This window comes from Nothobranchius furzeri, chromosome 6, assembly GCF_043380555.1.
Source record: "Nothobranchius furzeri strain GRZ-AD chromosome 6, NfurGRZ-RIMD1, whole genome shotgun sequence".
In the NCBI taxonomy this organism is placed as follows: domain Eukaryota; kingdom Metazoa; phylum Chordata; class Actinopteri; order Cyprinodontiformes; family Nothobranchiidae; genus Nothobranchius; species Nothobranchius furzeri.
In genome coordinates this window covers 48,697,800-48,724,808 of record NC_091746.1, presented here as the reverse complement: position 1 = coordinate 48,724,808, position 27,009 = coordinate 48,697,800, and the positions used below count along the sequence as shown (strand labels likewise).

At 42.6% G+C, this 27,009-nt stretch overlaps 2 protein-coding genes across 2 annotated transcripts; both read right to left on the bottom strand.

The window, feature by feature from the left end:
- Positions 1-6,008: 6,008 nt before the first annotated feature.
- On the bottom strand, positions 6,009-8,630 carry snrpd3l (small nuclear ribonucleoprotein D3 polypeptide, like). The gene is made up of 4 exons (XM_015977177.3): positions 8,499-8,630; positions 7,568-7,708; positions 6,588-6,780; positions 6,009-6,204 (listed from the first exon to the last, which is right to left on the bottom strand). Exons 2-4 carry the CDS (start codon positions 7,691-7,693, stop codon positions 6,140-6,142), a joined length of 384 nt encoding a protein of 127 aa, XP_015832663.1. The 5' UTR covers positions 7,694-7,708; positions 8,499-8,630; the 3' UTR covers positions 6,009-6,139.
- A 2,579-nt stretch (positions 8,631-11,209) lies between these two features.
- On the bottom strand, positions 11,210-26,478 carry adora2ab (adenosine A2a receptor b). Its single transcript, XM_015977156.3, has 5 exons — positions 24,309-26,478; positions 15,978-16,504; positions 15,712-15,843; positions 13,165-13,268; positions 11,210-12,508 (listed from the first exon to the last, which is right to left on the bottom strand). Exons 2-5 carry the CDS (start codon positions 16,193-16,195, stop codon positions 11,553-11,555), a joined length of 1,410 nt encoding a protein of 469 aa, XP_015832642.3. The 5' UTR covers positions 16,196-16,504; positions 24,309-26,478; the 3' UTR covers positions 11,210-11,552.
- Between the last annotated feature and the right edge of the window lie 531 nt (positions 26,479-27,009).

The window sequence follows — 27,009 nt, the reverse complement described above, 5'->3', positions numbered from 1 at the left end:
GGAAGCTGAGTTGAGGGTGTGCTCCCTACAAGAGGGAGGATCAGGGTCTAGCCGGGCTTTAGAGATGGATGAACTCAGCCAGGCGCAGCTGGATGATCTGGTGCTAAAGCGAATCAGGCATGCCAAACAGGGTGTAGAGCGTGTAGGCCCTGATGATCCAGAATTAAAACAGTTTGCACCAGTATGGGACCAACTCGAAATTCGGGGTTTCCGGTTGGTGCGTGTAGCACCAGCAAATTCTGATGCTGCGCGGGTGGTCCAGGTTGTTTTGCCTCGGGTTCTGGTGCCAGAGGTCCTGAAACGGTTACATAATGTCCCCACCGGAGTCCATCTGGGGGTCCAAAAGCTGCAAGGCAAGGTGAAAGACCGTTTTTATTGGCCCGAGTGGTTTAAGGACGTAAGGGCTTGGGTTTGTGAGTGTGCGGACTGTGGCTCGGTTAAAATGCATGGAGGAACACTGCGTGCGCCTTTGGAGCAGTCACTGACCTCTAGGCCCTTTGAACGCATCGCAGTGGATATTTTGGGTCCACTTCCTGAGACCGGACGGAGGAATAAATACATCATGGTAGTGGGTGACTACTTCTCCAGGGGTGGACATTAACTTCAAAACCAACCGGCCAGCCGGGCCGGTAACTCTGAATATTTACCGGCCCTGCCAAGAATCTACCGGCCCCGCTGGTCAGCTGCCAAAACGAGTCAAAATAACAACTGAACCGTTTTAAATGTAATAACCTTTATTTTGTACACATTCACAAACATAATAACGTATTCAAGTTTGAATTTGTTTGTTCCCTCAACAAAACTCGATTTTGTCGTTGCATACTTCCGGCATACAACGCAGTACATCACCAACTCTGCTTTGCTGTACTCGAGCCATTGGCTGTGTTCGAGATGAGCCAGTTCTGCGCAGATTAGACCAGCGGTGATCGGCGAGCAGTGCATGCTGGTTAGATTTGTGTCTGACTTGACGCCGACTTGCTCTGACGTCATACCTACGTAGGCAACGATAACCTTGTGAGACCAAGGCGGCCGCAGATTTTGGAGCAAGGCGCTGCAGTTGCTCTCTACTGGCTGCAAAAACTTGAGGATAACGGGAAACACCTGGCTCTCACCTGATCTAAGATCTGATTGGTTCATATTTTGATCCAAACATCCGGTGGTAGAGCATGAAATGTTAGTTGTTCACATGTATTCTGTAGATCACGTTACGTTGACAACAATATAGGCCATAAAGAGAAATGTGTTTTGTTTTCTTTTGTCACGTTTCCTATGAGCACACTGAAGCTACAGCTGCTAACCTTTACTTATTATTACAGTCATGTCTCCATATAGAATATATGATATCCACAAGCACGCAATATCTTCAGCCACCGTCACCCCCGAGCTACACATACAGGAAATCCAAGAGATTCAACTGGCAGAAACAACTGGTTCACACCATAGGCTCCCCCCCACCCCCACCCCCCCACCCCCACCCCCACCCACACACACACGTAGAGAAAAAGAGCTGAGAAAAGGCAGAGAGGAAATGAAGGACACCAAGTAGTTAAAAGAAAAACTACAACTGAGCCGAGGCGCACCTCGAAAGGGGCGCGTCACTCTGATCTGAACTGAGGAGCGGCGAGCAGCGGCCGGATTTCGTGAGCGATTCGCTTCTCGGCGCTTCGGGCGCTTCCGCGGCCGGTGTGTCCCCGGCGAAACGCCGGCTTTCAGCCACTCCCCCTGCTGCTTCCGTCTGCTCTCGTCTGTTTTCCAGGCGAGGTGCTGCTCAACTCGAACACGGCCATTCCCTGCGCCTCCCGTCTTCTTTAAACCGCCAAGAATCATTCCACCTACGCACACGCTTCTCTGCTTCATACCGTTTCGAACTGTCTCGCTTCTCTTCACCAGTTTTAAAGCGTTTTGCCGGAGATTTCATCAAGAAATCCCATCCCTGTGGTGACGCGATCTTCCTGCATGCTTGTGTGTTTCTAGCGTGGTTCCACTTCGTCTTTAATAGTGAACTTATAGTTCACGTGACTATAACTAGAATCATGCAGTACGTGCACGAATCGTACAAGTGCAGTACGTGGCTAGAGGCGCGCAGGTTTACGCACGCGAAACAAAAACGGCGGCTTCCTACAGGGCGGGGCCATGATGTAGGTGAAAGCCGGTGTGTAAATGACAAACAAGGCTTGGGCGCCACCCGGGCGGTAAGTCGTCAAGTATTTACCGCCCGACGAGAAAATTTAGCGCCATTGGCGCTCGGGCGCTTTAAAGGTCCACCCCTGTTCTCTAAATGGATGGAAGCCTTCCCACTCCCTAGTCAGGAGGCTAAAACCATCGCCAGGGTTCTGACCGAGGAATGGGTGTGTCGGTTTGGGGTACCACGGAGCCTCCATTCCGACCATGGGTGGAACTTTGATTCAAAACTATTTCGAGAGCTATGCGGACTCTTGCAGATGCATAAAACAAGGACAACCCCCTATCATCCCCAGTCAGATGGATTAGTGGAGAGGTTTAATCAGACGTTGCTGACTATGTTGATTTTTTTTGTGGAGGACAATCAGCTTAACTGGGATTCCTTGCTGCCATATGTAATGTTAGCCTACAGAAGTAGCATTCACACCAGCACATCTGTCACACCTTATAAGGTTCTTTTCGGGCGAGAGATTGTGCTGCCTGTTGATGTCATGTTGAACCTGGGCAAGGGTGAACTCTTTGCTTCGGTGGACGAGTATGTGACGGGACTGCAGGACACATTGACTACGGTGATAGAGGCGGTGAAACGCCATCAGTGCAGGGCTGCAGCGCAGCAAAAGAGGGCCTATGATTTTAGGGCCACCTGCCAGTTCTACTCGGAAGGTGAATTGGCGTCGGTCCGAAGTAAGCTGAGGAGGCGGGGGGGGGGGGGGGGGGTCCCAAGCTTCAGAGATGAGGGGGGGGGGGGGGGGTCCCAAGCTTCAGAGATGATAGAAAGGACCATTTAGGGTTCTTGAGCAGGTGACAGACGTGCTGTACAGACTGGTACCCATTGAGGGGGGTCCTGAGAGTGTGATTCACTTCAACCGACTTAAGCCATGCACTTCTCTTCCAACAGTTGCAGCACCGATGGCTGTGGGGTCCAGAGAGAGAGCAGGGCAGAGGCTGTGTCAACAGGATGCCACCTGGGAAGACACCAGCAGGGTTCATCGATGGTCTGCAGAGACAAGCAGTTCTGGTGACGCAAGTGACCCGGCCCCATCACGTGGAGAGGCTGCTCAAGGGGGTGCTGCTGCAGGAGGACTGGAAGGACGTCTCTCTGGGGAGGTCGACGGACATGGAGCTGCGGAACAACGTGTGGTTCGTCAGCCGGATGCCACCAACCGTCAACCGGATGCCACCTGGTAGGACACCAGCAGGATTGCTCAACGGTTAACAGGGGCAAGTGGTTCCAGTGGCTCAAGCAACCGTGCCCCATCTCATGGAGAAGCTGCTCGAGGGGGTGCTGTTGCAGGAGGATCAAGAGGATGTATCCCTGGGAAGGTTGAGGGACAAGGAGCTGTGGAACAACGTGTGGTTCGTCAGAGGAGGTCCCCCGCTTGGTTCAAGGATTATCGTGTGGAAGTCTACGACTCGAGGGCGAGTCCTTCAGGGCAAGAAGGGGGAGAGTGTGAAAGGCAGAAGACGGGAGTTGCCGGATTCTGAGGGCATGGTGTTTGGACACCGGCTGGTCCTTGTTATGGGTAATGAGGCCAGAGAGGACAAAAGGGTGACAGATCTACAGAGTTGGTGTGTGTGGTCGACCTGTCATTGTGGCACCGGATTCTGGGGGGTGGGGTCGTTCGCAGTTGTTTAGGACTGCCGGCGACGAAGATAGTTGAGCAGGTGAGCAGTGTTCCAGCACTAGGAGGGAAGGCTGGACGCCTTCTTTAGGCAGAGAGGGCTGGGAGTAGTTGGGTGCCGAGACCATACCGACATCTGCCGCCACAGACTCTGGCAGTCGGACTTAAGTTGTGGATTTGCCCGCCGTCCTCGCAAGCTGCACCGTGGGGCGTTGGAAGGTGCCGGAAGCTCAGACCCCGGGGAGGGGGTCACATCAACTGGGACAGCTAAGTACCGCTGCTTGTCTTATTTATACTGATCAGCTGGCTTTTAGTGTGAAGGACTAGTGTTTTATTGTTGTCTGTTATTGTTTTACTATTACCGGTGTGAATAATGACTCTTTTGATAAGTTGTTGCCTACTGGTGCTGTTTTCGGGTTCTGGCTGGAGGGCCAGATATTCTGCCTGTGCTCCCACTGAAACTTATATTACAATACTAACACCGTTTAATTTATTTAACTACATCAACTTCCATAAAGTAATACTGAATATTTTATGTGGCCCTTTCATAAATCTATTAGGTTGAAATAATATAAATTTAACTACGGTAGTTCCATACAATGAATAGGTTTTAATATTAATGGAGACAAGTTAATAGTCTTCGGACAAAAAATGTTATGCAACTTATTACTCAGAATCTCGGCGTAACTTACGTTACATAATAACAAAGAATGAATAAATGGTTCCATTTGGTTAAAGCAAATATTAACACGTTGCATCATCAGACGGAGAAGCACGTTTGGCAGTAAACACATTTTTTATATTAACGAATAAGCAGACAACCCGCTGCTGCGGCAGTATGTAGCTGTTTTAGTTCACTAATAACAGCTAACTTGAGAACACAGACAAGGTTTTACATTGACTTCAACCATTAAAACGCTTAAACGCCCGTTTAAAGCGAGTGCTAGTCGTTGGAGAGAGCTAACTCGGCTCTAAGCTTCAGAGTCAAGCAGCTCAGCTAACGTTAGCGGCTGTAACATCTGTCCTTATGCAGATGTTGCGGAAATAGGCGTCAATACTATACCTAACCCTAATACAATAATAGTAGGACTCTTGCAGGTAGCAGCACAGCTCATGGCAGAACAGTATTCTGATAACGTGTTTCTTCTTACCGTAACGTGTTACTGGGGTATACAGGTCAGAATTATAAGGGTCCTCCTCCAGCTGAGGTGCGATAGTAGCTTCGGTCAGCTAGCTGTTTATGAGACAAATGTGTAGCAGATTGTCAACCGATGTTGATGACGGTGTTATGCCGAAAAAAAATCCCCCGGTCACGTGAGTCAGTTGAAAATAGTTGTATCCGCTTTTACACAAAAATAAAGCATTAATCGATACCCATTAGAACAAAAGTGCATTAAAATAGTTTAATCGCCGTGAAAACTGTGCTTTTATGGCGCGTCGATATGAACTTCCTGTGCTTTTCACGTTAAGGGTTCATTTTTAGGCAAGCTAACCAGATAGGTTCCGTGCTTTGCATGAAAAAAAGGTTCTGAATGTGTATCTAAGGGTATGCTGATTTCAAAATTGCACTCGCATAAATTAATTTCTTCCGTGGAAGAGCAGTACAGATGTATTTATCTTTCACTGTACGGTCTTGACAGCCAATGGCGCCCTCTGAAGGCCTGCGAAAGAAACGCTACCACTGAGATCATAAAGGGTGCAGTGAAAAAATCCTATTCAGATTTCCGGTTTAATCTAATAATTTATCTAATGCAGCAGCAAATGCAAAAATTTTAGACGTATGAGCTGCTTGACTGTTTTGTACAAATAACGGCACTTTCTTTACCATTAAGGACTTGCATCCTTTTTTCTTTATAAGCTATAAAAGATTAACCCTTATTCTGAGTAGCTTTATTCCAACCATGGCAAATAACTAATGGGTTTGCATAAAATGTCTCAACCAAACCAGCAAAAAACTCAACTAGACACTCTGCTTCTCTAACCCATTAGCAACATCATTTTTTGTTGTTATATAGCCATTTTGTTACACTAGGATAAATATGCAGTAAAATGCTTTTCCGTGGGTAAATGTACAAATTTTACTTGCTAAAAGGTTACAATACACAATATAAATGAAAGAGGTGGGACTCAAAATTGAATAATACTACAAAAAAAGGGCTTCAATGGGGCAAAGCACAGCAAAGGTTCAGTCAAGAAGAGCAACACTGAGCTGAAATCTGTTTATTTCATACAAAATAAAAACAGTGATAAATTGTAGAGCAAAAGACTGCAAAGTAAACCAAAGCATAGTAAATCCAAAAGATGACATCAAACAATGAAATTTAAAACAAAATAAGTTATCGTCTCTTCTGGAAAATGTTGCCTCTCCCCATTCCACCACGACCTCGTCCTCTTGCAGCCACTGTTAAAAGTAAAAATAAAAAGTCAAACTCCAAAAAAAGGTATCTCTTTGGTCTGGAAGAAATGCCCCCCCACAAATCCCTATTTTCCCTACTCAAATATTTTGACTATGTTGGACTTCTACAAGAGAAGAAATTAGACAATACCATTAAACATTCCTTTGAAAAAGCCTTTTTTTCCCTTTATATTAGATAAAAAAGAATTGGGATCTGTCTTTCAAACCATTCCACCTCAGAAAATGTGAGAAGTGTCCACATAGAACACTGTTGTTACCTGTAAAAAAAAGTAATTAACAACTATTTAAGAGCCAAGCAGCTAAAGAGGGAACTAAACTCTAGCGCTGTCTCAGCATCTGGAGAAATTGTCCAAATGCTTCTCACTCACCTTGTGCTTTAAGAATAGCTGCCTTTCCTCTTCCTGCCCCAGAGCCTTGGTTCTTGTTCTTCATACTCTTTAACATCGGAGCATTCTTTAACATGTCCGGTAGGATCAAAAAGCGGATCTTGCTGCCGCGAATGTAGACCTGTTCCAACTGTGCAACCCGGCCATCGCGGTAGGTCACGGTGATGTTGGACATCTGTAGGGACAAATTCAAGTTTAGGTCCACAACAGGTGAAATGACCGTGTGAGCATCCATTAATCCAGTTCTGTTACTTATCTGGATCTTGGTGCACACAGGTTACCAAACTAGCATGGCTCAAATGTAAATTAACATTTCAGTTTATTCAACCCTTATAAAAATGTGTGCTGAAATAGAATCCAATTGAAGAGTGATGTTACTTTAGACTGTTTATTAAATTATGATGCAACAACAGAGTTAAATAACTGACTGAACTGGGTAAATCATGAAAGCTAAAGACCAACTTAAAATGAAAACCCAACATAAAAGCCTTTCTGATAAGAATGCTTTAATGAAACACTTTTACAAAAAAATAAAACTCTTCACACCAAGCATCCATGTACACCATTGTTTGGCCAAACGTTTTGCAATTTAGGGGAACACTAATCCCAAACACAAATTAGTTTACCAGTAATTACACAAACAAAAGCTTTTATGACTACATACCCCACAAAAAATCCACATTAACAGAACACCTTAAATGCCAAATTTACTGACCCAAGTTATTGTGAGTGCACAAAATAAAAATTAAATATTTTTTTTAATTTAACCCATTAAAAAGCTGCAAGAAAGGCAATTTGCAAGAGAAATAAAAACAAAATTTATTCAGGCAGCAGATGGGATTGAAACAAGCACTGACTGGATGTTTATGATCAACAGTATTTTGAAGGCTTTTCATTGACACTTTTCTTGACAATTAAAAATCACTGGAACCCTTTTAAACCATACTGCTAAACAAACCAACCTGGCAGTTCATATTGTCCTCTGCTTCTATCAGCTTGCCCCTGTACACCTCTCCAGTGTTGGTCTCACAGGTCACAATGTGACCCTCTGCCTCATGCAGGACCTTGATTGGTACACCGATGGACATGTTTCAAAGCTTTTCCTGGAACACAACACACAAAGCAAAAGATTATACGTGCTCACCCACAGAAATGTCTGCTCTTAAATATTGGCAACCCAAATCCATTTAACTTTATTGGTTAGCCGGGTTGCCCAGTTTCCAGCACTGAAATCTACAATCTGCATTACAACTAGTAGGAGAAGCAACAGAATAAGGCGAGTGAACTTTTTCATGACTGTGGATTAATACTAGTCACTGAAATTAAGACAAATAAGGAAAGACGCCCTGGGAAAACAGGTTTTGTGCAAAAAGCCATAACAAAAGAAGTGTTGTGAACCCGAACGCTACATTAATTGAAACTTTCATGTGGGACATAGTATTTAGACTTAACTAAAATGAAGGTGTTTTTATTATTTAGCATGAATTTACGCAGTAATACACTTTATAACATTACTAGAGAATAAACGATTTCGCTTGGGTATTCTCTTTTTTTAAGAGTCTGGTGGAGAATGTTTGATAGCATTCTAACCGCTAGCTCAGTTAGCCATACTAGCTAGCAAGGCTACAGGACAAATTTATCTAGAAACTACCATTAAACAATTCCAAACAGTAAATATGATTGGCCGTAAATGCTATTTACAGTTTACTACGATTAATAAGCATAGTTAAATACCTAAATATTTTACAGTAACATACGGAGTTTTGAAAATGCGCGTAACCTTAGCCATGCTACACATGAACGAAATAAATCGAAATTTCTAAATAACGAAAACCAATAGAAGAATGAGAACTCCGTTTCCTCAAACTAATTAATGTTACTCCTGTAACTTACCTTGACTTGTTCGTAAGAGTTATTTGCTTTATTGTTATTTCTTCTTGAACTGCAACGTGCGTTTGACGCTTTCGGGATCCTTTTGAGCCTTTTTTTCCGCCTGCAACGAAGGGTCACAACGAGTGTTTCCGGTGGCACCTACCGCGATGCATTGTGGGACACGTAGTTCAATAACGCCCATGGTTGAGGACTATTGAGTATGTACAGTCTATGGGACTATTATTTAGTGAAACTGACAAACTCAGCTTCTTATGTAGAATTATTTTTTTTATAAAGACTGAAACACATAAAATTAAATAAAATAAAAACTAAAATTATAAGAAACTATTTACATTTTAATCACGTTTCCTTAATTTATAATCTGTTTTTTACTTGTATTTGTTTTTAATTTTTTATGCTTGAGAAGCACCTCGCGATTTTTATCTTGGGGGCGCTATATAAAAGATTGTTTCATTCTTTCTTCTATAAATGTTGAGTTATGATGGAAATGAAAATTGATTTTCATTCTCCACAAGTAGAACATTGCATTTCTAAGAGGACTGAATATGTGTTTACGTACATCTGACTAAAGTTTAATGAATAAACTTGATTTCCATGATTTTGAAGGAAATCAGCTGTTGACTACATTTTCTGCATCGTCTAATGACGATGGGCAATTTATGCAGCTACACCAGACACTGAACTGTATTGTTTTAAAAAGCAAATGTTGATCCAGTAGCAGGATTGATTTGCATTTTCTTTCAGAAAAATAGAACAGTTTTGCATTACTTGTCATCTTGGCTCCAAGTTGACATTTACAGCTTTACATGGCTTTTCATAAAGCAGCTCAGTGTTAGGTACTTTTTAAATTCCCATGGAACATTGATCCATCATTGAATCACCCACAACAGTATTTTTATGATCTGTATCTCATGCAAATCAAAACAGCATTAGACATAAAAACAAAACATTAAAATGAACTAATTTTATCTATTTTTACAACACTGAGTATGGCCACAGTGTACTGCACAAATGATATGCAAAGAACTAGAATAAACATAAAGTACACATAATATACATACCCGTGTATGTTTGTTCCAGGAGATGTGTCTCGGGGATTGCTACGGGACACATAAAAGTGGCCTAATGCAGGTCTGTCCCACATTGAAAGAGCTTTTTAATGGGGAAAGAGAAGGCATAATGGGATAATAAAAGACATCATCAAATGAATCTTCATTTGATTTCCATTGCATTTGGCTCATTGACTGGCGTCAGCAGCCATGGCTGATCTGTAAACACCTTTCAGTGAGTAGTTTGTGGTTGGGCACTTTACGTGTGTGTGTGTGTGTGTGTGTGTGTGTGTGTGTGTGTGTGTGTGTGTGTGTGTGTGTGTGTGTGTGTGTGTGTGTGTGTGTGTGTGTGTGTGTGTGTGTGTGTGTGTGTGTGAGTGAGTGAGTGAGTGTGAGGAATCTTTTTATGATTTTGATGTGTGCAGGCCAGACCCTGAAAGTAGTGGTAGCATCACAGGTAGTAACAAAGTGGAAATAAGTCCTTTGGTTCAGCTGAAACGTAGCTGGTTTGTGTTCATTGGTGACTTCAGATCATAGGTTGACCTGGCAATGACAAATTGTTGCCTGGCTGCAATCTAATCACTGATCAAGCTAGCGACATCATGCTTTCTTAACCCTCCCACTGTCTTTATGGGTGACCCCGCGAGGAAAGTTGACCGTTGAGCAGGATTTTCCCTTGAGGTCCATGTGGCAGGGGTGAAGTGGTGCTCACTCCTCACCCCTGCCACATGGATCCAAGGGATAAACCGTCAACCCTGCTCAATGGTCAACTTTCCTCGCGGGGTCACACCCATTAGGACAATGGCAGGGTTAAGCAATCCAGCTATTTAAGAAGTCGTTAGGCAATAAACAGTTTGTGTGTACCACACGACTAACATCAGAATATAATATATTGGATGTCAAATGTAAGCACTTCATCTAAAACATCATGCTTCAAAATACTTCATTATATCAGGTTTTCAACAGCAATCTAATAACACCTCAGTAATGATATTTTAAGATCTAATGCAGCACTTTAAAAGTCTGGGAAACTCATTTCATCAATGCATTTGCAGTGATCTCTGGTAGGAATGAATGCCTTGCAAGCCATACTAAGGGCAAATAAAAACAAGGAATGCCTGGATCAGCAGGGACAAGTCTGCTACATCAGAGGAGAGCTTAACAGAGGAGAGGATTTGGTCTTATTTCCTGATATTAGGACCTTTTGCCTCAGACGGGATAACAGCAACACAACTCTACTGACTCCGTTTGCCTGGATGTTTTATCACCACAAGCCTGGAGGAGCTTCTGCCGTGTGGTGAAGTTACTAACGCTAATGGTTAGCTTCTGCAAGCCAAGATGTTTCTGGACGTTAAAACAACAACCTTCCCCGTTGTGAGTCAAGATGGGTGAGTCCATGAATGTTCAGTGAGTGTGACATAGATCTGTCAGGCTTGTGAAATCCTAGCGATTCAACATCTATTTTCCATCTGAAGCTAATGCAAAAGATAGGTGTAGGAGACAATTTTCATGGTCAGCCTGCATAAAGTGACAGATTATACTCAGAAAAAGGCATTATTATTATTATTATTTATTTCAGATTTTCACACCTTTGAGCGACCGCGTTCAATCATTTAAAATGTTAAAATGTGAAAAAGAGGGCAACCAAAAAACCTTCTGAAGTCCCTGCACAATAGTTTATTATTTTTCTGATTTATTTTTACTTTTTAATTACTTTGTACAGCCTATATAAAAGAAAACGTATTATAAACACACCAGTTATTGCTGTACATCATGGCAGAAAACACATGTATCAATTTACATTCAACATTCACTTGCTTGAATCAGTTATTGTGCTTATATGCACAATATCTAACTCAAATATAGAAAACTACTTTGTGACTTCACAGAGAGCGAAACACATTTACTGACTTATTTGTTGACTTTATTTGCCATCATGTTCATATTTCCACAGTGCAGTGTGTGATGATGATGATGAAATTTCATTTGTAAACATGATTATCAGTCAAGAGACTTCTGTGATGTTTGTAGTGCTGGTCTGCGTTTGAGATAGAGCTTGCACATTAGCAAAAATGCTACAGCTTCTTCTATCTTTGAGCTCCAAAACATCCCCCATATACATGGATGAATTTACTGCAGTTTGTGCAGAAACCACCATACACTGGTGATTCTGCACTACTGACAAGGTGTTGCCTTGTTCTTGTGGTCCGCTGGGTATGCTGCTGCAAGGCTTAACTTCTAAATTTGATTCCCAGTTGCTAGAAAGTTCACGTGTGTCTTTTTGTCTAGTTTGGTCAGGACTGGGGTCCATGACACAGCCGTTTACCACCGCGCTAAACGATGAACCCTCTCTATTGGTTCGGGAGGTCCGTCTGAAGCTGTTACTCCCAGCACTTTTGCCATCAGCATTCCAAAACCTGTTACCATGCCCATCCCTCCATCTCAGGATGTGTTGATGAAAAATCTTCCGAAAAGTTTGTCTGAACTCTCGAATGCGGTAGGCATAGATAAAGGGATTCACAACAGAATTAGCATGGGAGAGGATGATGGCAATGTTCATCACCCAGATGTGTGGACGCTCACAGCCCTGGCACATGTGGTTGAAACAGTTGATGATGTGCAGAGGGAGCCAGCAGAGAGCAAACAACCCCACTATTATAGCCAGTGACTTGGCAGCGTGGACTTCCTTCTGCAGAACTGAACGAACTGAGCTAGAAGAGGCAGCCCTCTGTCCAGAAACCGGGACATGTGCGACTTTTATAGTCATGAGTCGGAGCTGTCGCCGTGCCACCATGAAGATGTTGATGTAGATAACCAGCATTATCAGCAGGGGCACCATCACGCAGCCAAAGAAGTTAAAGTACACCATGTAGTTCAGGGTAACTACCTTCTCAAACAAGCACTGGGTCATGCCTTGAGGACAGCCAGTGCTTCCCACCATGATGGCGGTCGAGTTCCACCCTGTAACGAAGACACAACAAATCCCAAATTAGACCATCTGAATCTGTTTAATCACAACAGTAAAGCAAGTGAACATGGTAACACATTTACAGGAAAAGAAAATAGATTAAATGAGTGAAACTCTCTAGAGAGCGCCCCAGCAATAAGAACCCATTAGTAGAACTAAGTTATAAGATTTACCTCCAGATAACAAAAAACAGCCCATTTCTCCATCATTTTGTTCTCAAATGTCACTCAGCGTAGCTCAACTTAGCCCTACCTGGGGACGCGAAAACAAACAATAGGGATATAGGTGGATACGGTTTATAGATGTGGCTCACTTTGAGAAGACTCATCATTCATTGCTTATTCACCAATTTTTCCATAATAATAAATAAACTATTTGACGATGAAAAAAGTGCAGGCCGACACTTGGAAAAATCTGTTGAGATTTGTTCTTTGATTTCTTTGAAGCGTTTTGGGGATTTGTCACAAGCAAAACTGATTTGCAATCCCAATGAGCAACATATGTGAGATCAAAGTAAATGGTATTTAAATTGTTTAATTATTGCAAGTCAGATTAAATAAACCCAAGTAGTGACAGAAGTTTTTCTTTGACTTCTTTTTGAGTACTTTTACTGAAAATGCATGTGAATCTTCTGAAGCGGATGCCTCACTTGTATTCCAGCCGAACATGGGAGTCAGGCCGATGCCAACGGAGAGAGCCCAGCACAGTGCTATGATGCCCTTTGCCCTCTGCCCTGTCACCACACTGTTGTACCTGAAAGAACGGGCAACAAGACATTAGGAGACTTTTTAAATTGCTCTGTGACAATGTTCCTCAGAGATATGGCATGCCTATTTTCAAAAGAAAAATTATTGTGCATTGAAGTCTGATGACGTTGGTTCACGGTAATGAATACATGCTTACCTTGCTTTGTTTGTTGCCTGATAATTAAACTATGAAGCTTTTTTGCTATCAAAATTCCAGTTGTCTTTTGTATAAGTGTGATAAAATATCAGTTACACTATAATGAAGAAATCTGAGCTTCATTCAACTCCCCCGCACACATTAACTGATTCAAGCAGAGCACATGCGCCAACACTTTGTGTGGTGCTGCACCCTCTGGAGGCAGAGATGAGAGCTGCCTCTGTTCTCACGGTGCAGCCTCACTGAAACAGTCCATAGATCTGTCAGGCTTTTCAAATCCTAGGGTTTGGCCGTCAATTGTCTGTCAAAAGTTAAACCAGGAGATAGGTATGGGAGACAATTTTCATGTTCAGCCTGCATAAAAAACTCAGAGTGGCAATTTATAATCGGAAATAATCATTAACAATAGTTTCACACCTTTAAAGAATAAAAAATAGTGAAGATTTAGATCCATAAACATTCAAAGGTATTGAGGTTATTTCCTTTTTTCTTAGAATATGTGTGTGTGTGTGTGTGTGTGTGTGTGCGTGCGTGCGTGCGTGCGTGCGTGCGTGCGTGTGTGTGTGTGTGTGTGTGTGTGTGTGTGTGTGTGCAGTTCTAAGCTGTTAAGGAGATTTCTACAGCTGAATGAAGATAAGACTGCGATCCTCATCTGTGCCCCAGATAAACTGGTTCCCAAAGTCAGAGACTCTCTTGGTCAGCTTGCTTCCCACACCAAACCTTCTGTCAGGAATCTTGGCGTGACCTTTGACCCAGCTCTCACCCTGGATTCTCATGTCAGTTCTCTTGTTCGCTCTTCCTTCTTCCATCTCAGGAACATTGCTAAGCTGAGTCCCATTCTGTCCCGCTCTGAACTTGAGACAGTTATCCGCACCTTCATCTCCTCACGCTTAGACTACTGTAACTCTTTTCACGTGTCTGAGCAGAACCTCCCTGAACCGTCTACAGGTGGTTCAGAATGCCTGTGCTCGGCTTCTGACCAAGTCCGCCAAACACACCCACATCACCCCGCTTCTTCTCCAGCTTCACTGGCTGCCAGTCAACTTCAGGGTTCATTTCAAGATCCTGGTTCTGGTCTATAGGGCCTTACATGGACAAGCACCATCATACATTGGTGATCTTCTCAGTCCCTACACCCCCAGCAGGTCCCTGAGGTCCAGTGATCAAAGCCTACTGGTTGTGCAGCACCAGGCTAAAGACCAAAGGTGACAGATCATTTGCTGCTGTGGCCCCCAGACTCTGGAACTCTCTCCGCCTGAGCCTGAGATCAGTGGACTCCTGCAGCTGAAAACTCACTTGTTGAAGCTGGCTTTTACATGACCTTCGATTGATTATTCATCAATACCTTCTCCTCATTCAGCTCTTTCTACCAATTCTCTTCCCTCAAAAGAATCTCTGGTACGCTGAGAGTCTATGTCCATATAAAGAATGTAATATAGGCAGAAACAAGACCTTTTTAGGGCTCCCTGGGTGTGTAAATTGAGAGTTTCCAGTGGAGCCCGTCACCTTTTCAGGTGAGCTGGGCTCCCCTTAGCTCCCCTGTAATTCAAACCTTGTTCATAGGTAGTGTCAGCTCGTTAAGCAACAACAGAAAGCTACAGCTTATAAGCTTGACTCTCCCATATTCCAAATCAGAATTGACAAATCTCCTTAGATGAGAAACAAAACGTCTTCAAGAAACCAAAGAAGTCCAATTGCCTTCAGTAAAACTCCCTTGGATCACCATGACCAGGATGACTGAGAACCTTCACCAGCAAACAGCTGTTTAATGTTATCCTTTTATTTACTCTGATGTGAATCTGTCCCTGTTTTTGACTGGATCCTGTTTGGACGGTTTATCAGCATGTTTTACCTCCAGGGTTCGGAACACAAAAACACAGTGAAGTTGTTGTGTTGACGCTTATGCAAATTCACCACACGCTCTGACTGAGCACAAAAAAATAATGTAGTTAATTTTAAGCGCAGCTGAACCAGACTGGTTCCAAAAGTTGTTTAAGGCACACAGGTAGCATTTCACTGATGTTGATTAGGATCACAGATTTTTAAAAAGTTGCTTTAATTAAACGAACACAACTAATTCAGTTAAATTCATACTCAAACTTATAATTCTGTGTTTCTTCTGCAAACCTCTAGCTTGAGTGCATCTCATTCAAATGTTTTGTGCTAAAAATATTTGACTTCTTAAATAACTTTACTTCCTCAGCCAGTTCCCAGAAAGACTTGCACATATTCAAAGATGCTTATATTTGGAAATTAGTGACTTTTTTTATTTTGTTTTGTTCTTGACACTCACCTAAGGGGGTTCTTGATTGCAATGTAGCGGTCCACGGCGATAGCCAGCATACTGAAGATGGAGCTTTGAGTGAGCACGAGGACAAAGCAGGCGATGAATAAGCAGCCGTAGAAATCAGCACAGAAACCCACGCTGATAACGACACAAAAAAAGGAAACATCCCCCATTAGATGTAAGAAATCATCAGTAAGTCTGATCTTGTAATTTAATATTTCGGTGGCACAACATTAACCCCAGCCCCAAATTCAATAAGACGGAAATTATACCTAATTGTGATTGCAAAAGGAATCGCCAGCAGCCCCACAGCAATATCAGCCACAGCCAGTGAGACCACGAAGAAGTTGGTGATGCTCTGCAGGTTGGAGTTGAGGCAGACGGACCAGCAGACCAGGATGTTCCCAGTTACAGCCAGGAGAGCAATCAGCAGCTCCAAGCTAATGTAAACCACCTGATAGTTCTTCAGCAGGGATGTTTCTTCCCTCATTTTTGCCTGTTTTGTTCTTTCATCCCACACATTCAGCTGCTTGACTTATTTTTTGACAAAACACCCATTCACCGTACAACATGGTAACGCTTGAGAAATCAGTGATTGTGTCATAGAGGGTTGGCTGGAGCAGGAAGTTTCTATTGCAGGTTGACTTCACTGATGCATTTTACTGTCACAAGTGTAAAATCAGTCTGCTGATCTTCCTCTTTTTAAACAGCAATGGCGTCTGGTTGTTGGTTGAGTGAACTCACAGACAGACGGAAGTGGAACGTTAAGGATGGAGCATCTGGGAGGTTTGCCCAACGGCTGCCAAAGTGAGAGAAAGAGAGAGAGAGAGAGAGAGAGAGAGAGAGAGAGAGAGAGAGAGAGAGAGAGAGAGAGAGAGAGAGAGAGAGAGAGAGAGAGAGAGAGAGAGAGAGAGAGAGAGAGAGAGAGAGAGAGAGAGAGAGAGAGAGAGAGAGAGAGAGAGAGAGAGAGAGAGAGAGAGAGAGAGAGAGAGAGAGAGAGAGAGAGAGAGAGAGAGAGAGAGAGAGAGAGAGAGAGAGAGAGAGAGAGAGAGAGAGAGAGAGAGAGAGAGAGAGAGAGAGAGAGAGAGAACAGTGTTAGTGGTCTGAGGCCATATAAACAGATCACAGTGGACGTAGAGCAAGCACACATATGTCAGAAAAACCATCTATCACTGGACGACAAGGGAACAGAGCCAAAGCAGACAAACTCACAATGGGCTTTTTATTTTGGGAAAAGTTTCCCCAAAACCCTTTCCGCTAATCAGTTACTCACACACCTGACTCCAAAATCACTGATAATTACGCAAATAACCCACACACATGCAGCACACACTCCCTGGAAAACTATGCTCTAAGCAGCTTATTACAGAAACCACAACATAAACGACAAGAGGTCTGATGTGGATTAAATAGTTCAAACAATCGAAGTAAAAGTGCACAGAGGATAGGAGGGAAGGAATGGAGGTGAAACTAAAGGTTTTAATGCATGAGTACCTACAGGAGCTAAGAATACTTCAAACCTGTGAAGGTCAGGAAATAATTAACTCTGTCAGTTACTTTATTCTGAATTATTCTCCTAAAATGTCATTTGCTCCCTGTATAAAACGTACCAACATGGAGCTAAATGGATTTTAACTTAATTCATTTCTTGCAAAAAGCTAAAAAGGAAAAAAAAACATTTGTATGAGGTGTTAAATGTAAAGGTAGATGACTGAATTGGTTAAGTTTAGCATAAAGAATTAATATAAACTAAAGAAATAGTTGTCCCAATTACTTAGCCTTGAAATCTAGACAGACCGTAACAGAAGCAAAAGGATTTTGCTCTGCAGGTGCAGCGCAGACCAGTTTTGTGTCTTGCCAATCACAGCGCTCTGTCGGTTTGGTAGGCCAATCACAGCGCTCTGTCGGTTTGATAGGCCAATCAGAGCGCTCTGTCTGTTTGGCGGCAGCTTGTTTGAAACGGTTATGACCTCAACTTTGGACTATATATATTTTTTGAATCAAGTGCAGATAGAGGCCTTTAAGTCCTTTATTTAGAAAAAGGATGTATTTTCGTCTTATTCGACAGCATATGGTGGACTGCCCATTTGACTGACATCCTTAGCAATCACTTTGTTCATTGTCCACTAGCATGGCGGAAACAGACAATATCCGACCCTTGGCTGAATGATTACACCCGTAGCCTCAGGCGACAGTGTAGGGTACTGGAATGGAGGTGGAAGAGAGACAGACTGTCATGCTCTTGGCTGCTCCTGGTTGATGCACTTTCACTCTACCAGAAAGCAGTTATATCTGCTCGTAACAACTACTTTTCTGCTATCATTTCACAACATCATGGAGACCAGTCTAGGCTGTACAGCACAATTAACTCCTTGCTGCTGTTAAATGAGTCTGATGGTCTAAATCCCAGTGTTGCTTTGTGCACAGAGCTACAGAGCTTTTTCCTAAACAAGATCCTTGGTACTAGGCTTAGCCTCCAGCCTCAAATACACACTATCCATGTGGAACCGCCTGACCCACCTGCCTTCTCGGACTTTGCTCCAGTTCAGCTTGCTGACTTGATGAAACTGATTAGCTCCATGAAGTGAGCTGGCTCTTCGGTGGACTGCCTCCCGGCTAAATTGGTGTGTGACTCAGTGTCTGCACTGAGCCCGGCACTCATGAACACTCAGCACTGGAGTATTCCCTAAGGTTTTTAAAGATGCGGTTGTTCAGCCAATATTGAAGAAACCTGGTCTGGATCTCTCCACTTATGAGAACTTCCGCCCTAAATCGAAAGTCCCGTTTCTCTCGAAGGCCCTTGAGAAAATTGTTCATGGTCAGATCTCTGCTCATATTAACAGCAATTCCTTGTTGGATGTGTTTAAGTTCTCCTTCAGACCACACCATAGCACTGAGTCTGCTTTGATTAGGGTGCTAAATGACATTCTGGTGGCATCCCGACTCTGGGTCTAGGGTACTGCTGCTCCAGCTGGACCTTTCAGCGGCTTTTGATACGGTCGATCACCATATTTTACGGCTTGGGTCTTGGGTTGGGGTGAACGGGGGTGGCACATAGATGGTTCCGCTCCTACCTATCAAACCAATCCATCTCTGTACAGATTGGTGACTGTGCATCCTCCTGTCTTCCACTGCCTTGGGGGGTGCCACAAGGTTCCGTTCTTGGGCCATTGCTGTTTTCTATCTATCTTCTGCCTCTGGGCAACATCCTGAATCAGCATGGCCTGAGCTATCACATTTACACTGATGATTGTCAACTATATGTAGAAATGGATGAGAAGAATGCGGGCTCGCGATTGGCTGCATGTTTAGATGACTTGAAGGGCTGGCTGGCATCCAACTTCTTAAAGTTAAATGAAAATAAGTCTGTGTACATTGTTTTTGACCCCCGCAACCACCATGGCTCTCACCCTGTTTGTGACCTTTAACCCTCAACCCCAAACAAAGTGTGACAAGTCTCAGGGTAAAGCTGGATGCTGAACTCACAATGGCCCCACAGATAAACTCCGTAGCGAGGTCTTGCTTTTATCAGCTTCGCCGCCTGACTCGCCTCAGACAGATCCTGAAACGGAGGCATTTGGGGTCAGTCATCCATGCCTTCATTACCTCTCGCCTGGACTATGCAAATGCCCTCCTAGTTGGTGTTCCAGTCTCTGCCCTGAATCGGCTGCAGGTCGTCCAGAACGCTGCTGCCAGGTCCTTGACGAATACACACCGACGTAGCCACATTACCCCTGTCCTGGAACATCTTCACTGGCTCCCTGTCATTTTCAGAGTATAGTTGAAGTTATTGACTTTTGTATTTAAATCACTCAACGGCTTGGCACCTCCCTATCTCTCTGACCTGCTCACTCCATATGTACCCACGCACACGTTGAGGTCGGCTGACCTTTTGCTGCTGTGTATGCCCCGGATGCGATACAAATCGCGGGGTGAACGAGCATTTGGGCATGCTGCCCCAATATACCCAGTGTATATAGGATGCTTGCCAGGCTACCGATTACTAACACCATTACTGAACATTATTCAGTGTAGGGTGATGTAACACCTTAGCTCAAGGGAAGCAGTAGCTCAGGAGGTAGAGTGGGTCGTCCAGTAATCGGAGGGTTGTAGGATCGTTTCGGACTACTGACAGAGAATGTGGCAGTTGTGTCCTTGGGCAGGACACTCAACCCTCGCTGCCTGCTGGTGGCAGTCGGAGGGACTGGCAGCACCTGTGCTCGGCAGCCTCGCTTCTGTCAGTGCACCCCAGGACAGCTGTGCTACAATGTAGCTCATCATCACCAACGTGTGAATGTGTGTGTGCATGGATGAATGATACACTGTAGTGTAAAGAACTTTGGAGTCCTCTGACACTGAAAGGTGCTATACAAGTGCAGGTCATTTATTATGTATATTTAGTTAACATATACAGGAAAAGTACCATAAAATTGTTTAAAATATTAATTATAGTATAGTTATTACTACTAGTTTCAGGTGAGAGAACTTCAGTGGCAACAGATGACTCACAATGACTCACAAACTACAGAACTGTTCTGATGTTGAACTTTCCCCTAAAAATAGTTTATCTGATTGAAAAACAGATATGAAAACATCCTATGATGTAATATTTTCTGTGACGGGAATCCAACAGATAAATGGAGTAATAATTTCAGCCAGAATATTAGTGAAAAATGAAGAGGGTAAAACTTTTTTTGTCAAGACTCATTGTGATGCCGAAAGACTCCAAGTGTACGTGTGTGAGATATTCATCTAGCTCCTACCCCCCCCCCCCCCCCCCGCACACACACACACACACACACACACACACACACACACACACACACACACACACACTTATAAATCAAATGAGAGCTAATGGGATTGGTGGGAAATATGTCCACTCAATTATTGAAACCACAGAATCAAAATAAAGTTTAAAAAATCCAGAAAATGGACACTCCCACATGTTCTTGCCCTAACATCTCAGAACCATTATAGTGACAATAGGGACTTTTGACCATTATTAGGGTGGTCATTTTGCTTAGGCTCATGGACATAAAATTTCCAAAATACTCTTTAAAAAATGTTCTGTACTCACATCCACTCCCAAACTTTTGGGGATTTTGGGTAATACAACAGTAGCAGAAGGTTTCTTCAGTAAAGCTTTAAATTTTCATAATCATCTCCTTTCTTTCTGTAAGAGCTGAGAGATCTTTATGATGTAAAGCACAATACAAATAAAATATTTTTATTTATTTACTCATTTATTTGTCACAGATTTTCTCTGAATGAACCCATACAAACATTGCTAATACAGCAATGAAACAGTCCTAATGGGAAAACAAAACAACAACCAGAGGGTTACTTTTGCCTAAAGGAGACCTATAAGTACTCTTTTTGTTGATTTTTAAGTTGATGTAATACTTCAATGGTCTATACAAAACAAGTTTAAAGGGTTAATGGCCTGTATTTGATAGGACACCTTCTAAAGTCCTGGTACCCCCGAAGGCGCTTTACAGCATAACCAGTGATTCACTCATTCACACACACATTCACACCCAGGTAGTGATGAGCTACGTTGTAGCCACAAATGCCATGAGGCGCACTGACAGAGGCGAGTCTGCAGTACAGAGGCACCACCGGTCCCTCTGACCACCACCAGCAGGCAAGGTGGGTCTTGCCCAAGGACACAATGACAATGACAGAGTATGAGCGGGGCTCAAACCTGCAACCTTCTGATTACGGGGCGATCACTTAACTCCTGTGCCACCGCCACTGTGCCCTTTATGACATTCTTTGTATAAAATCCCTCTCAAATAAAACAAATTTTGCTATTTTATTCTTGAAATTTTAAGTACCTCCCAGAATGAGCACTTTGGGCTCTGCCACTTGAAGAAAATTAGCTGCTGTTGGCCACGCCCACCAATCTTCTTATTGGTGGGTTTCACATGATGTTGCATCCATGTCACCAAATGCAGATGGGGGTACAGAAGTAGCTGGCGCAGCACAGAACCCTATTTACTCAATTTTAATCAAAATGCCGAAATTCTGTGCAGTCTACAATCACTCTAATTGGGACAAAGACAAGTCTGGATGTGGTGCACCACAAAGGACTTAAATAAAAAAAAAAAGTACTGAAATAAGACAGCAGAAGTGGCTCAGTAATCTACGGTTTAAAAGAGGAGCTAAAACTGACAATGCTAGAGTTTACAGCAATCACTTTCTACCAGGTAAGAGATTACTAAATGTTTTATTAAACATTTGCTTAGAAACAGCCATAAAAACGACAGGTTAACAGTTTGATACTGGGGCGACGGTGGCACAGGAGTTAAGTGCTCGCCTCGCACTCGGAAGGTCGCAGGTTCGAGACCTGCTCAGTCTGTCGCTGTCGTTGTGTCCTTGAGCAAGGCACTTAACCCACATTGCTTGCTGGTGGTGGTCGGAGGGACCGGTGGTGCCAGTGCTCGGCAGCCTCGCCTATGTCAGTGCGCCCCAGGGCAGCTGTGGCTACATTGTAGCTCATCCCCACCACTGTGTGAATGTGTGTGTGAATGGGTGAATGACTGATTGTGTTGTAAAGCGCCTTGAGGGGTTCCAGGACTCTAGAAGACGCTATATCAAATACAGGCCATTTACCATTTACTGTTTTCATGTGTCCTCACCGCAAATAGCTTTCAGAGTGCTAATGTTTTTAGCAGTTAGCTTAATGTTGTGTAATGTAGTGATTATACATTATTAAAATTTTAAAAATAATTAAGATCAGAGTTGTTTCTCTCTGGTCTTGACCCTAGCTGTTAGCGTATCGATTTGGTCAAAATAAAAGACCAAGTGAACTTGTTTTTCTATACATTTACTGTGGTCTAGAAAAAACGAATGCCTTGTGAGTTGATCACTGTGGGACAAAAGCTCTGGTGCTCCTGTTTCAGGACACAGAAGTTAGTTGCAGAAGTAGGGAGAAAAAACTGCAGGATTTGGATTCCTACTCACTATTATTTCCTGATATTTGGACATCTTGCCTCTGATTAGCTAACAGCAACACAACTCTACCACTGCCTCAGTTTACTTTGTAATGCTGATGTTTTATTTACACAAATAACACAAGCCTGAAGGAGTTCTGCCATGTTGTGGAGTTGCTATAGCTAACGGTTAGCCTCACCTAGCCGAGACATTCTCTGCTGTTTTCTGCAGCTTTTCCCATTGTGAGTCAAGCTGAGTGAGTCTATGAATGCAATTTTTACAGTGTGACATAGATCTGTGTGACTTTTTCTGATCTGAGAGCTTTTACGTATATTTTCTATCAAGAGCGAATTCAGGAAATAGGGGTAGAAGACTATTATGATGCTATGTCTGCATGTGAAACTTAGAGACTGAAAATATAAAAAACAACAAACTATTTCTCAGTGAACTAGCTCTTTGAAAGTTATTTCTCCAAACTTAGGACAGCCAAAGAGCTAGAGTATCTTCTGCATTTCAATCCAAAATATTCGTGAAACACATTTAGATAAAAAGCTGAAGCACGGTACTGTATAATTATAAAACAAGATAAAACCAAGATGCCTTTTAGAAGAAGATGAATAAATGAATAAAAACCATTACTGACAAAGAAACATTAACAGAAAAATATCTGTGTCAAAGGCTTTTTGTCATAGAAGTGTTCCTAAATGAACATTTACAAACAAACAGTGAGGATGCTTTTTGAATATTTTCATTTATTTTTTTGAGGAAAACCAAAAACGACTAAGAACAGGTATCCACAGACCCCCACTTTAAGCTGTGGTTCAGGTTGATTTCTGAAGATCACCCAGAGACCCTGGCTTGGTGTCCTGGTCTAAAATTAGGGAACCACATCAGGACCCAGTGCTAAAACCCCAAAACATCAAAATAAGAAAACAGCTTGATTTGAAAACATTTTCACAATCAGCCCAGAGACTCTTTCATTGTTCAATCCTGTAGCTCCATGTAATCCTGTCTGTTTACCAAAGTCCAACTTTTCCTCCCTTATTGTGCTGTTGAACTTTCTCAGGCCAAAGGAATTCAGATATAGGATTTATCCAGCTGCAGTAAAAGACCTGATGAGGTTGCAACACATTAAATACCTGCAAAGCCCTCAGTTATGGGGGTTATGAGACTTCCTGTGCTGCATTTTATGAGCTATAGGGCCAAAACAAAAAAAAATTCTTCTGTTTCTGAAAAAACAAACAACAACAACAACAAAAAACAACAACGACAACAACAAAAATAACAGACCAGTTCGATCATGAGTAGCAGCATCAGTGGAGGAAATGATAAGAAAATGCACATCCTGGTGGATGCACATACCCTGTCCATCAGCTCCACCAAAAAACACAAGAGCAGAAGTCAAAGCGGATGAATTGTAACCTCAGCCAAAAAAGAAACTAGAAGTTGTGAGACGAGTAAAGCTGCTGATGATGGAAAACGACTCGTGCGTTGGTTGATTTCAGGACCTGCACGTTACAAATAACATCTAAAGTGTCTAAACGTGTTGTTTTCAGTTTTAGTCATTATTTATGATCAGAACGTGCTTGTTCTACAGCGAAAGCCCAAAAAATAAAACTAAATCTAACAGTTTGAAAACAGGAATACGTTAATTCCCGTCTTACCTGGTGCTTAAGGTGGGAACAAAAGGTCGTGTGTTTTCTTTATTCCTCGCCATTCCTTCTGGTTGATAAAATACTTTAAATAAACCAGAAGACGATGAGATGAAACGAGACTGTCGGAAGAATCAGAAAGAAGCGGTCCAGGAGCGCCGCGCACTGAGCGACGCGCAACAGGAAAGCGCAACTACGGTTTCACCGCATTGGTTAGCGCCTTTTGTTGCTCTGTCGTGGGGACCCGCCTCTTCTCGAACCGGAGACCCTCTTACGTGAAATGTATGGTATGAGGGAGAACAGGCCCTCTGAAGTCATGGAAAGATGTGAGACCAAAACATGAACGGTGGCTTCTGGTGACGCGATTAAATAAAAGTCACAACTTAATCTGGGTCTGCGTGCAGCCTACTCATCAGTGCGGTGTGTTGTAAATTACTCTATCTATTAAAACAGTCAAATAGGATTGTAAAGTATTTATGTTTGTTTAAACAAACAGTTCTGGAAACAGACTCCTTCTTATCCGCAGTTTGATGCTCCCCCAATCCTTCAATGATGTATACTCAAAAATCAGTGATTCACCAACAAACAACGTGGAATAAGATTTTCTGTGTGTCTTCCTTCCTTTTGGAGTGTCAATGTATAATGTTATACATTAAAAGCATTGATTTCATTATACAATTTAAATAATATTGTCACTTGTGTACCTTTAAAGAAAATTACAACATTGTTTTTAAGTAATAATAATACACTTTTATAATCAAATCATCATATTTAGAGTCAATGTAAAACATGTTAAGTCGTATTTATTTCAAAATCTAAAAGTAAACAAGAAGGTTAAAAATATACTAATTCAGATTTCTTTAACTAGAAGTATTATCAAAATAAAATGTGGATAAAAATTCCTTATCAAAGGTGTCTGAATCCCTTTGATGATAAGATTGTGTGAGTTCTTTCAACTATGCTCCTTTATCAGTGTTCCTGTCTGGGTTCTCCCACCATACTGATGAATGAGTCATGGTCAGGCTGACTCACACGATCTAACCACCAAGGGGAACTTTGAGATGTTTTAGGGCATTTAGTTCTATCTGCTTTTATTTTGGTCGACCACCTCCTTTACTGTGGTATTTATGGTACTGTTCAAAAGATTTACTCAATTAAGAAAACATTCTGTAAATAAATCATAAATAATGATTGCTCATTTTTAACCCTCTCAGGCTCAAAATAAGTTTTGATAAAAGGACGAACAACTAAGTCCTTCAGGGGTACTTCTGGGTTAAAAAATGCTCATGAAATACGGAGTAACCAGGTAGGTAGGTTTTAACTGTTGCACATCTGCAACGCCTGCCTCCAGAGGGTTAATCAATGTACAAAACACAAAGTGAGTGACCCCAAACATCCAGCTAAAGTCTATCTTCAGTGTGAAGAAGAACAAGAAGTTGTGGAAGTGATGGTGTGGCCCCCACAGAGCCCTGATCTCAACATCATAGAGTGTGTCTGGATTACATGAAGAGGCAGAAGGATGTGAGGAAGTCTACATCCACAGAAGATCTGTGACTGGTTCCCCATGATGTCTGGCACAATCTACCAGCCCTGTTCCTTCAACAACTATGTTCCAAGACCTGATGCTGTTTTGGAAGCTGAAGGTGGTCACACAGATATTAATTTGGAGAAGTTGATTTAAATTCCTCATTTCCTGCTTTTTGTTTATTGCTTTTTGTTTTCACATAGTTATAATCTAACACTATGCTATGACCTTTGTCCCAAATCAATAAAAAAAGCTAAAAATATGATTTTAAAGCTTTTCTTCTTTATTTTGTAGTTAGAGTGTTAATGCACAGCTCTCTAAAGATCCACATACAACTAAGTGTAAACACTGTATTTTGTCTGTGTCAGGTTTACTTCTGTGTTTGGGATCATTAGCTTGTTGTTAGAACCAAACTTCTACTGTCAGACAGATTCAGGCTTCATATTTCGCCAACTATGAGGCTCAGGTCCTGTTTAGCCAACAAACTCTAAGTACTCCCCCTCCACTAAGACCCGTGAAGTATTTGAGATGAGAAGTTTCAGAAAACTGGTCTAAAGATGTGGTTCCCAACCTGTTCCTTGCGGACCCGCTTGTCTCCAAGGAAAACCAGATCCCCCAACCCAAGCTCCTACCTGTATACACACATTTCCAATGATTAATTACAAACATTATACAGATATAAAGAGTTATAACACTTACACAGATATTTAATTATACTATAAATGCCATTTTGGCCTGAATTTGTTTAGCGCCTTCAACCCCCCAAGGCACTTCCAGTTATTCACACACACCTTCACACGCTGGTGGTGATGAGCTACAATGTAGCTGATGTTGATCCCGCAACCCTCTGGTTACGAGACAGGCACTCAGCTCCTCTGCCACTGTCAACCTTCCTCAGCACAATTTTGTGGGGACCCCCTTGGGGGCTCGCGGCCCCCCTGATTGGGAACCACAAGCCTAAATAACATTGCAACACCAGCTTCAGTTTTATATTTGAAGATAAACTTATCACAATAAGACAGGCAATTGTTCCAAAGAGCTAAAATGTGATCATTTATTTTCTAAATGTATTTATTCAGTAATATTCCTGGAGGATCCCAAGGACTTCCATAATAAAAGACTCCTTTTGTTTCAATGGAGCAGCAAATCTACTCCTAGCCCCCCGGAGGACGGAGATCTCCATTTTAC